This window comes from Pipra filicauda, unplaced genomic scaffold, assembly GCF_003945595.2.
Source record: "Pipra filicauda isolate LSUMZ 115617 unplaced genomic scaffold, ASM394559v2 scaffold172_size1731463_pilon, whole genome shotgun sequence".
Taxonomy (NCBI): domain Eukaryota; kingdom Metazoa; phylum Chordata; class Aves; order Passeriformes; family Pipridae; genus Pipra; species Pipra filicauda.
This window is the reverse complement of record NW_024104240.1, coordinates 842,322-854,576: the sequence shown is the minus strand read 5'-3', so window position 1 is coordinate 854,576 and position 12,255 is coordinate 842,322. Positions and strand designations below refer to the sequence as shown.

At 47.1% G+C, this 12,255-nt stretch overlaps 1 protein-coding gene across 1 annotated transcript in view; it reads right to left on the bottom strand.

Moving 5' to 3' along the window:
- Positions 1-473: 473 nt before the first annotated feature.
- Positions 474-12,255, bottom strand: part of LZTR1 (leucine zipper like transcription regulator 1) — a 35,483-nt gene continuing 23,701 nt past the window's right edge. Inside the window, exons 13-20 of the mRNA XM_039379671.1 lie at positions 11,790-11,973; positions 9,807-9,976; positions 7,837-7,993; positions 6,384-6,510; positions 5,154-5,303; positions 4,835-4,940; positions 4,057-4,137; positions 474-1,280 (exon numbers count right to left, since the gene is read on the bottom strand). Of these exons, the coding sequence (XP_039235605.1) occupies positions 1,164-1,280; positions 4,057-4,137; positions 4,835-4,940; positions 5,154-5,303; positions 6,384-6,510; positions 7,837-7,993; positions 9,807-9,976; positions 11,790-11,973 (1,092 nt within the window). The 3' untranslated portion in view covers positions 474-1,163. The remainder of the gene's footprint in view (positions 1,281-4,056; positions 4,138-4,834; positions 4,941-5,153; positions 5,304-6,383; positions 6,511-7,836; positions 7,994-9,806; positions 9,977-11,789; positions 11,974-12,255) is intronic.

The following is a 12,255-nucleotide window of genomic DNA, read 5'->3' as shown; positions in this document are numbered from 1 at the left end:
TCCAGCCATTCCCACCAGCCAAGCAGAGAGCAGCTCCTTTGTGCAGCTGGAGGCAGGACAAGGTCTTGATTTCCAGCTTGTTGCTCCCTCCCGGGGCTGCCCTGGGAGCTCTGGGCAGGGCTAGGACAGTTCCACCAGCAGACACTTCACCAACACCAGCTCTCTGGTGCTCCCCAACCAACATCATCCAGCAGTGGGGAGAGGTGAAGCTCCTCTCCTCTCTGCTCTGCAGCATGGGAAGCATCCCACATGGAGCTGGGGGCTGGAAGGGAACTGCAGCTGCTCCTGCATGGGCTGGGAAGGGCACTCTGCCTTCACTCACCTTCCTGCAAAGGCAGCGGCTCACAGAGACACTTCAATATAAAATTGGTAACAAGATGTAACACACTTATTTTTAACAACGTAACCTTCATCAAGCTCGGAACATTTTTTGCCTAATTTTTTCCAAAATGAAAGCCAAGTCAGCCATGAAATGCCAGGAGGAGATGTTAATTCTTTATTAATAAATAGATTTAGGAAGGCTTAGCAAGACAGGATTAATGGATTTGACGGTCAGAAAGGACTGCTGTAATCTGCCAGTCTGACCTGCTGTAGAGCACAGGTCTGGATTCCCACAGCCCACCAATCCAGGCAGTTGCACAGGGGCTTATCTGTTAATCCACACCACGGAGTCTCTGAAAAGTCACTATATTCTGGTCTGAGGGCCAGTCCCCCTGTGAACACCACGTGCTCTGTTCCCACTTCTGTTCCGTCTGACTTCCCCTTACAGCCCCCGGCTGGGTCAGCTGAAGCTCTTTAAATAGTATTCTTTAAATATTGTGTTTCAAAGGATTAGTGACTCTCATGACTGCTCGATTTTACAGTATGAAAGTAATAATGGGCTTGATTATGAACTTAGTAACTCCCCAAACCACGTGGAACTAATTCATTTCTGCAATGGTTTCAGTTCTACATTTGGGTAACAAACGTAACAAAGCCCGAACCCTGTGCAGAGATAAAAACGCAGCAGATCCCCCGAGAGCACCTCAGCTGTCCCTGCTGCTCCAAGCTGCTGGAAGTGTGCAGGCAACGAGCAGCTCAGTACAGAATGGCAAACCAGAGAGGTAGCTCAAAAGTGCCAGTGTTTCTGAGGAGCAAAGGAGAAGCTGGATTACCGAGGCATGTCATATGTCTGCGCTCAGCTCCGCACACTGCTTGTCTGAGATGTGGGTAGCTAAGGAGTCTATGATGTCAAGGAGGAGGAGCTGACTGAGCGAGCGGAGATTTGGCAACTTGGAGACCTTCAAGGAAAACAGAACAGAAAAAAAACAGGAAGAAATTAAAACCCTCCCCAAATCACAGCTGATGTATCAGCCTTTTCCCCCTGGAACGCCCATGGGAAGGTCAGCGAGTCAGGCTGGGCACGGGTGGTGTGAGATCTGTCGTGGGGCTGGGCTGCAGGGGACAGACAGCAGGGCCCAGTCAGGGTTTAGAACCAAATTCAGCCTGCTGTGTGGAGGGCTGGGAATGGAGAGCAGGTGGAACCTACCCCCAGCACTGCCCCTCTGCTGGTACTGACAGACCCGGTGCTGGTCACCAACTGAGCACTCTCCTGACAGCAACACTGGGCACCAGCACAGCCTGAGTCCTAAGGTCTCTGTGTTTCCGCTGAGAACAAGACTCAGGGCCTGATCTCTTCACTCCTGTGCTCCTGAGGAGAGGCTGCTTTCAGTGTCCATGCTGGTTCTGCTGGCATTCCTCCTGCAGTCAAAGCAGGTCACTGGAGCACTCGCCAACAAAAACCTCACCACATCAGACTGATGAGAATCTACAACAAATTTCTTGCTTTTAGACTGTTCAGAAGCTCAACTGTTAGCAAAAAGGAGCTCTGCACATTCCTTCCTTCTCCACAACCTCATGGTAAGAAGCCAGTAACCCCTCGGTCTAGAGGCATTCACACACACACAGGGCAGACTGTGCCCAGAGCCCAGCCTGCCTTACCTGAGCTCAGATTATTACCTCCATCCACTCATCCAGCCCAAATTACTTGAGCTGAGATTATCACCTTGGCTCTGGGGAGCTGGACTGTGATAAAGACATCACGTGCATCTTTTGAGGGAAGGAAATGGCCGTGGATGCTTTCAGAAAGAGCTCAGGACGTGCTTGTGGCAATACCCTCAAACTAAGGGTCTGCCAAGACTGGGAGGGAGAGAGAACCCCCTTAGCACTGCTGGGAATCCTGCCCCTGCCCCCAGGCACACACTGTGGAACAGATCAGGGTGTCACTACAAACACATCACAACAGCAGATTTATTAGGGCTTTTGCACAACACTGACACACAAGAGCCTCAAAACACGTCACCCAAAGCAGCGAACCTCTGGGAACAGCTCTTCAGTAACGTTCCTGCTGCGGGGAAAGCTCCTGAACAGGCCAAATCCAGAACAGCTTTAAATAAGCTGGAAGAACAGGAGATCCCACAGCCACAGCCCCCAGCCTGCCTGAGCCCCGGTGACCCATCAGGCTTGTGCATGAGAACAAATCCCCCTCAGAGCCCGTGGCTGGCCCAGGAGCACAGCACCGAGTGTCCGTGCCCAGCCACACCGAGTCACCCAGCCCAGGCCAAAAATCACACACTGAGGCCTCTCAGGCCAAGGGAAAACATTGCATAATTGAGATTTCTTCGTGCACATCTGCTTGACACTCTTCCAGCCACGTTTTGATGAAAACTGTTCTACCAGTCAACAGTTTAAATACAAAACACTTCCCCACATTCTGGTGAGGAAGTACAGCTGAGGAAAGGCCTCAAGCTCCAACTGCTGGTCTCTGAGTGTCACAGTGTCCGTTCCCCCCAGTATGTTCTGGGGACAATCACACCAACCTGTTTGTCTTCCTGTGGCCTTCACTGGGAAGTGAGACTGAGATTTCAGCCCTCAGGGGTTGCAAGGCAGTGACCCCAAACCCCAGGGATGTCCTGTACCTCACAGTGACTGTTCCCCATCCCTGCTGAACTGGGCTGCTCCAAAGGACTCATGGAGCCAGAAGAAAAGAGGTAAGAGGAAGGCAGGAGCTGTAACTCTCCTCTGGGAGTGATTTCTGGATGCTGGCTCCACTCTCAATGCTTTTTATGCATTTTCAGTTACTTCTGAATGTAAAATGTGTCATGCTCCAGCAACTTTGGCATTTAATGAAGAGTCTGAACACCTCCCTGTCTCCTCTCCAGACACTAACAGGATGTAGCAGAGCTCTCCTTCCCCCAGAGGAGGATTGTGACTTTAAATATACAAAGGAGAGCAAGCTACTTGAATACTAACTAGGGAATCGTTATCAGTAAGTGGGTAGCATCCAGAAATCCCTATTCTATGATTCACCTACCCATTTCAACAATGCTAATGAGTTGTGCAATGAACTGGTGACATGCTGGGGAACTCTCACGGAGGGATCACATTTTACAGGAACAACTAAACGACAACATCATTATTCTCTCAAGTGAGGACAGGAGTATTGGCACATCAGGCTCTTGACCTTTCCTGCCACTAATGCATCATCCTGCATATCAAAACAGAATCACAGAATCATTAAGGTTGGAAAAGACCTCTAAGACCACCGAGTCCAACTGCTGAACATGGGAACTACAGAAAGCTCAGCCAGGACATGGTAACTTACTTTAGAGCACATGACAATATAACATGTATGACAGAGAACACTTCAAGAGAAATATAAACAGCACACTGATAACTGCTAGTAGGGAGAGATTTGTGCCCTCAGTATACAACAAACTTATCCTGTTACATACCAACCCAGCGAGGGCAAGGCACAAAATTAACAGCTGGAAATGGAAGCAATTTTGTGTAACAACTGGTTTTGAAGGTCTTCACATTTCCAGACTAGGCTGTTATAGTCTTTCATTTATTTTTGGTGTGGGAAGTGTGCCCAGCAGTCCTGTCAGCAACATGCAGCCAGCTCTCAGCTGTCTCACACGAGGAAGAATTAAACTGATTCCTATATTAATGTGTCTTTAACCAAGGCAGTGACAGAGGACAGCAGCTCTCAAAAGCCACAGAAAAGATGCAACCAACCTTGGTGAACTGGTGGACGATGATGTGCAGGCAGTGCCTCTTCATGTCCAGGGCCTGGGTCTTGTCAGCTGCCTCTAAAATCTAGAGCAGAAGCAACGATGTGATTTCCCTTCTGCACAGCTCAGGTGCACAAACAGTGTCCTGATGCAGAGCAGGAAACTCCTCTGAGCCAGGGAAACATCTCCATTTTGCATTACAAACTGAATCTTTTCTGAACTATTCAAAAATAAGCCCTGGATTTAAAACGTATGGAGTCCTCAGGAGTTAATAAGCAGGAATTGCTTCTGCTCGTGCTGCAGAGGGTTCAGGAGCTGGCATTGGCACTGGGGGCTTTCTTACCACACAATATCTCTTGTCAGCTCAAACTCCACTCCCAGATCCCATCAGCATCACTGATAAAACAAGACTAATGTCACCTGCACATCACCACTTGCCCTGGTAGAAATGTCTGCCAAAAAGGGTTTGCAGCTCCGTGCTGAGCTCACGGTGAATCTTAAGAAGGCCTTTAGAAACACAGTTCTGCAATGGGGAATGAGGAGCTCAGCAGGAGCCAGGTGAGCAGTACCTGCTGAACCCTTTAGCACAGCACAGGAGCAGAAGTGACACAAAAATCAGGTAAGGAACAATGCTGCTGAAGGCTGGGCTCTCACACACGTGCCACTGCCATTGGAAGGGGCTCGGCAGTCTCAGTGACTTGGCACTGGGGGTACCCACTTGACCAGACCCCTTGGCTTTCCTCTAAAACAAGTGACTACTTAAAGTGCTTGGGGACAATTACCTGGAGCACATTCTCCACTGTGACATTCATTTCGAGGTTCTGCTTACAGTAGGCTTGGAGTCTGTTGTTGGAGAAGCCGTAGTAGTAAGGCGCAGCAAAGAGGTACCTGTTCATCCCATTGAGGAATAAACCATAGAGCAAAGGTAAGAGCACTGATGGCAAACACAAATCCCTGTCAGGAGTGACAGTGCAGAGCCTGTTAGTGTCACCCTGACAGAGCATCCTCTCACGCTGTGCCAGGCAATCCAAAGCAAAAGGGAGGTGACCTGCTGGACATGCACTCAGACAGATCCTTCAGTTCCTTCAGATTTAAGGATACAGGGAGTCTTCAGGAGGCATGTTCACTTCTCCATAGTAGATGTATCTAAGCATGGACTCGAATGCTTGCTTGCTGGGAACCATTTCACCTATAGAAATGTTCACTTGCCCATCCTCTGGCATGAAGGAGCGGAACATGGCTTCGAAGTAGCTGGAAAGGAAAATAAAACTGATGTAACACATTCTGCAGATAGTTTTAGCCAGTATTGTTCAAAGGCTGCAATTCACAACTATAACTCCCAGAGCAGAAAATTCAGTTGACAACCTGGGCAAAAACACTGCTAAATTATTTTTTCATATATGTCTGCCACTGAAAACTCCAGATATAATCCCCTTAATTACCATCAGCACTACCTGAAATTCATCTGTTTCTTGAAAACTAGGACACGTGGTGCTTTGATTTTCGCCTACTTTGCATAAGACCCAGCAGAGAGCTTAAAGTATTACGAATTTCCTCGGTATCTACAGGCTGCCAATCATCAGGGCTAGTTTAAGAGCTGTAAAATGCTTCTGGTAAAACACCACGGTAACTAATACCGAATATTGCTACTGGGACTGGAAAAAAATTGCGACAGTATTTGAAATAGAGATTTTATGAGACCACTTAATGTTTGGCAGAATGTAAGGTGCAGGTCCACAGAACACACAAGTGCAGGACAAAGCCACTTCACCCATGTCCTGGGGAGGGAGAATAGTCCCACCTTCAGCAAGGTGAACTCCTTGTCTCTTCATAAAGTATGGGAACAATCTACTCTGTTATGCACCATTTTTTGTTGTTTATTCATAACCGGTCTTAAATATCAGTAAGAGAAAGAAATTCAAGTTCCACATGATTCAATATGAATGTTCATGGTCAGAAGGCTCCTTCTGACCTCAGTGGACATTTGTTGCTTTCCACTTCACCGAAACCACCTTATGTTTTCTACCCTTTTTCCCTTCCTGTGATTTTACAGATTCTTTGTCTTGCAGTGCAGCTTCTCACACATCCTCTGGAGAATCTCTGCAGTTTTAATTTCCTCCTATCTTTCCCTGCTGGGTATCAAATGGAAAAAAAAAGTTAATCACTATAGCTTAAAGGCTTATTACACTCATTGAGCAAAGCTGCCTCTTACAGTTCTTGCAGATACATAAGTTCCTCCCTGTCTCCTGAAACAATCCAGCTGAGCCCAGACTACCCAGCATGGCACTGTACTCACACAGTGCTTGTTCCAGCTTTAGGAACAGGGCTCACCTGGAGCGGGCTGCCAGGATGGCCTTGTGGGCTGGCCTTGGGTGCCCATCTAAAAGCAGGATGATATCACAGAATTCAGTCCCAGCTCCCTCCAGATAAGCCTTCATGTCCTGGATCAAGGATGTTCCTGAAATTGAACGTGAGGAAATAAAGACTTGACAGTTCCAAGTGACCAGGTACTGCTGAACTAATACATGGCCAAGCCACAGCTCCAGACCCTCTTTCCTTTGGCACCCTTGGGCTGAGTTTCAGTTAAGCCCTTCTTCATAATTTTAGAGCAATATGAGCTTCATCCTTCCCCATCACAACCCATTCCCTACTGCCCATCCTAGAACCAAACCTGCCAGCTCTGCCCTCTGTTGCTGACAGCAAACACCAGTTGTGGCCACAGTGAGAGGTGCTCTCTGTAGATACAAAATCTGATTTTTCCCCTCCCTTTTCATTATTTCCAACCATGAGGAATATAAAATTTTGTATCTTAATGAAAAATCCCAAATCAGCAATAAAGGTTTCTTTTATCCAATATTTAAATCAATCTTTGAAAATACACAATAACTGAGAAACAGAGCACATTCAAGCCTGATTCAAACTCACTCATATTTTCAAAATTCATCTTTCAATTTTTGATATTTGGGTCTCACACCATTCCAGCTCTGGATTCAGGAAGTGACTGTGCCACCTCCCCCACTGGTGCCTCTCTCCTGCCTGGGACAAATGCCAGCCAAAGCTCTTCTACCCAACCTTCAAGGACTGGCTTCCTCCTCTTTCTCTCCAGTTCCCAATTATTTTTTGCAGTATTCTAAACCAATACTGCCAATGCCTCTGAACTTTGCGGCCCCAGAAAATTTCATTTTTACATTCCTTGCTTTGTATGTCAGAATGTTAAAATGTTGAGTAAGAACTAGTCCCAAATCAGTCCTTGATGAATTCCATGATAGAATTGTAAATCAAATCTTTGTCTTCTCTCTATTTCTTGTTCCTTTCACACACACACGCACACACACACACAGAGCAGTGCCTTACTCACAAGATCCTCCTCCTCCCTCCTGGTCCTCCTTGGTGAACACTTATGAGCAGGCCAGTTCCCCACTCACCTTTGTCACCCTCCAGCCACTTACACTGACTGTCCACTGCCTTTTTTTGGGTCATTCTTTACACCCTTCTGCTCCTTCTCTCATCTCTCTAAACAGGATCAGGATGGTTTATTGCAAAAACATGACTATATTTCCCGTGGCCTCTCATGTGCTTTGATGGGACACTGTTCTGACCGAAACTAAATGAAAAAAGAGCTCTCGTACCCTGTCTCAGTCTGGGAAAGAGCCTGAGCACAGTCATCCCAACTGGGAACTGGTGGCCTGCAGTGGGCTGTTTTCCAGGCTGCTTCTCAGGCTAAATAAACCATTAGCAATGCCAAACCAGCCCAAATAATTACTCCATAAAGCATGGAGGTTACCGATGTCGAGCGGCTGGTCAGAATGTGTTCGGACAGGAGGCTGCTGCTTCCTCCGGACAATCTCCACGATGAGGGATGAAGAGAGATGCTCAAACTCCTTCATCATTATGACTTGATTAAAATGGGACTCCTTCACCACAAAGTTCAGGCAATGTTCCTTAAAAGTACACCAATAATAATTAAAAATTTTATGGTTTATTGTTTGAAGTCATCTTAAAGTATCCCATAAATGTGACCATGTTACATGTGCCATCAGCCATCCTTTCCTTAAGACCCTCCATGTGGATCCTGCAGCCAGAACTATCAAACCATTATATCCTTATCCTTCCTAAGTGACCATTTAGGGTCCCACTTGAACATGGAAATCAGGACAGTTCTAAGCACCTAGAAGAACTGGACTAGAAATACTAACAAGGAAGAATTTAATTGTTTCCCATCTAGGTGCTCCGAAGCTTTCTAAAACAGGAATCTCAGGAGGCACCAAAAACCTCACGGAGCTAACGAAGATTGGTTGCTATCTCATAATAATTCTTAACATAATTAGATACCAGAAGTTAATTAGAAGGGTGAAGAGATCTTAACTCTTGACACTATCCATTCAGGGTCCAAAGAGCTTGCAGGATTCTTTGTGTGGGTTTTGCCTGAACCTTTTACATAAAGGCAGCAAACAGTTCGAGAGCTCTGGCAGGCTCTTGTGTGATAAACTTCTTACAAAAATCAGTGTGGTGGAAAGGTGACAAATGAACCAGACCTAATGCTGAACAGCTAGAGACAAAAAAAGGGCACTTCACTTGCCAGTGTGAACCAAGGCTTTCCCTCAGTACACTTTCATAAGCAATAAATACAGTCTACACCAGCTCACCATAAGGTGGGTACAAATTCACCCAAAGAATAGTTACTACTACCTGTTTTCTGCCAGGTTATTTCACCTGAGATCCAAATGGATCTGTCAGGATGAGCAGACTTCTGCAGAGGACCCACCCACGAGGACTAACACACACCTGAGCAGACAGGATACCAGGTCAGGGTGATCCTGACTGACTGGAGCTGTGTGGAAGAGCCCCTGTCACCCCACAGGCAGCCAGGGCATGTGGGGGCACCTGGCTGACCTGAGATTATTACCACCAATGCTTGTGCTTCTGGGCAGCAATGCACCACGGCCCCATGCACCAAAGGCTGTGCCAGCATTTACATACTTGATGCTGACTCTGCTGCTGTCCTCCTGGATGGCTTTCCTCCCCCAGATTCAGTGCAGGCAAAGTGCCTGAGGAAGTGCTGGTGCATACTGGTTTCTCCAGCCTCACTGTGCTGTCAGCTGCCAGCAATACAGTCACTGCTATGCACAGCCTGAATATCATCAAACAGGCACTGCATGGTCCTGCTCTGGCCCTTGGACTGGGGGCAGGAGCTGCCTCCCTGCAGCTTCAGCAGAATCAGCTCTGGGGACTGTGGTGGGATCAGCCCAGCCCAGCACATCCTGGGCTGCAGCTGGGGGAATCAGCTCTATCCTGACTGTCAGCAAACACCCAAAAGCCCCTGACCCACCACACAGAGATGGAGAATCACAGGCACATTTTGTTTTTCAGATCAAAGGCCCAAGAACAGAATTCAGTTTTTCCATCAGCCCAGGGGAAAGAACCTGCCTCCAGACTCTGTATTTATAACACAGCGGGACCAGGAAATGCACTGGTTCCATCTTGCTGCAGCGAGAGTGAACTGACAAAGAGCCAAAGTCACTCTGCCCTTGACATTCTACAAAGCAGATATGGAAAAATATTGAGCACTTAGTGAAAAAAACCTACAAAATATCACAAGCCACTGCAGGACAACCCGCACTAAATATACTCAAGCAACGGTAATTATAGGAAGGATGAATTTGCAAAAGCTGATAGCTCCGGCAAAACATTACTTACATAAATTTTATTTTTAAAAATTTCTTATCAGTTACTTTGTATGCAGAATGTGATTACCTTTAGCTGATCCAGCTGAAGCTTGTTAGCATTCTCACACACAATGAGCACGTTCTGCAGATCTACGGATGCTTCGATATACTGAAGGCAGAGCTGTTCCAGTCGAGAGAGCTTGAAGTTTAAGGCCAGTTTGTACACATCCATAATGAGTAACACATCCTGCACGTGCCCTGAAATTGCAAGAGACAAAACTGCGGGAGAGCTCACAGAACAAAAAGAGGAGCCCTTCCAAAATTATTTCTTTTTACGTCAACCTGCGCAGATGGAATGGTAAGGATGGTCAGCAACTGGAGTATTTTTATAGAGAAAAGATTCCACTCCTGGTTAGATAAAATCTGAAAAAAGGAGTTTCAAAATTGAGGCACTCGACAGCCACCCTGAAGGATTTTTGGACAAAGATTTTGTGACAATCTGGACCACAGTTTTTTAAAACCCTCAAAAGAAAGTGAAGTCTCTAAAATCCCTGACAAGCTCCGGAGCTTGCAGCCCAATTTCCCACAGTGCCCAGCTGCCAACAGCCCTGCCAGAGTCCTTGGGTTTTACACAGTATTAGCAACCAGCTCCCTGATTCTGACAGGCCCTGGTAAGGTACTCTGTGCTATCACTCTGTGCTTGTGTGTGCACAGATCTGTAGCTGGTCTAGAAGAAAGGGCTGAGTGAGAGAGGGGCAGTGGGGACTCTCTAGACCACTGCAGTGGGGCTACTGGCACACCAACTCAAGGAATAATCCCCCACAGTCTTTGCTTTCCTCACAGGAGATCTCTGCCCATCTGCTCTAACTACGTTTTAATAGAGAAAAGCCCTCTTGCATGTCTCGTGCCTTCCCTGTGTCTAATTGGAAAATCCCATTTGATAAGCATGCCCAATTCCATTAGCTCAGCCTCTGGATGGCTCCCCAAGGTGCTGCTCTCTGAACTGAGAGGAGCAACTAGGAATAAAAATGGGCAGGGTAAGGCCACTGGAGGATCCCAGCAGAAAGGGAAGTGCCAGCAAGAATCTCTGATGAGCTGGGGGAAGGGGAGCAGGCTGCCTGGGAAGCCTGTAACAATGGGAAGAGCTCAAGGGTACAAGCCTTCCCTTGGTCTGAGTCTGTCCCGAGGTGAGGGGTGCTGAGGGTCAGCAAACAGCAGAGAGAGGGACCTGGCAACGTCAGCAGAAACCAAGGAACAGATTCCCTCATCCCCACTCACTGGGATCATTCTCAGACAGGCCTCCTTGCAGGAAAGCCTTGGCACAACTGCACAGAAATCATTCCTTTTCTGAGAATCACCTTTACAGAAATGAAAGATCCTGGAGCGAAGCTGAAGCAAAGCTCAGTGCTAGGACAGCTGTACCTCACTGTGCCCTTCTGCAGCTGAAGTTTCCCGGTGTATCCAATGGTATCCAGCCCCACTCCCATGGCCCCACAGCCCTCATCACTCACACAGCCAGGATCTGGATTTCCTGTGTGGGCGCTGAGAGATCTCTGGCTGTTACTTCACAGCCCACAAGCGTTTTTAACTCCAAGAACTTCGATTAATGCATCAAATGGATTTTTCCTTTCTTGAGGCATTTCTTTGGATTGGTGAAGAGGTGATAAATACTGACTTGCTCTGCCTTTCTGTGTGGGCTCAGTTTGCAACGGATCAAAAGAATAGCAGAAAAAGGAAATAAGCCAAGCCAGGATACATGGTTCTTCCAGGCAGAATACTGTGATATTCAAAACACCACAATATTTCTGTTTGTTTGTTTGTTTGTTTGGGGTTTCTTACACCTTTTGGAATGATCAAGAACCTGTTTTTCCTTAATATTTAAAAATAATTAAGGAAAAAAACCCCATGATTAGTATGCTCTGATAGAAATGTGCTTTTTTTTTAATCTCAGATCAATAACTGAGTGCTCAGAACGGGACTGGTCATCTGCAAATGCTTGATCCTGCTGTCTCAAAACAAATGTTTGCCCCTGGGTGCCCGTGTTACTTTACCCTGACCCTGCTGCCCCTACCTTTGCGGGGGTACTTTATTTTATCTGTGTACAGGAACTGCATGAGCACCTCGAAGGGCTGGGCCTCAGCCTCTCGGATGGGCACTTCCAGCAGTGGCTGCAGGCGGCACAGCTTGACATTCCCACCAATCCCATCCTTCTGGCACGGCGTGTGTCCCTCGTCTTCAATGTCTTGCTTTGATTTCTAAGGAAAGAGAAAAACCACTCCAACACGGCACAAGGCTGTGCCAGCTCACACAGGTCACCATCAAACCAGAGGATCTTTCTCCTGACTCCACATTCTTCAAGACCCAGGGTCTCTTTAGCTTTAGGATTATCTTCAAGGTAACAAGGAATTCATATGTCTTAGACTTGCTGTGCCATATCCTGTGACACACATGGATCAGAACACAAGTGAGCTCCTGGATACAGCTCAAAAGCAAGATGTCAGAGCAAGGGAGGCATAAAGTGCACTGAGCTCACATTT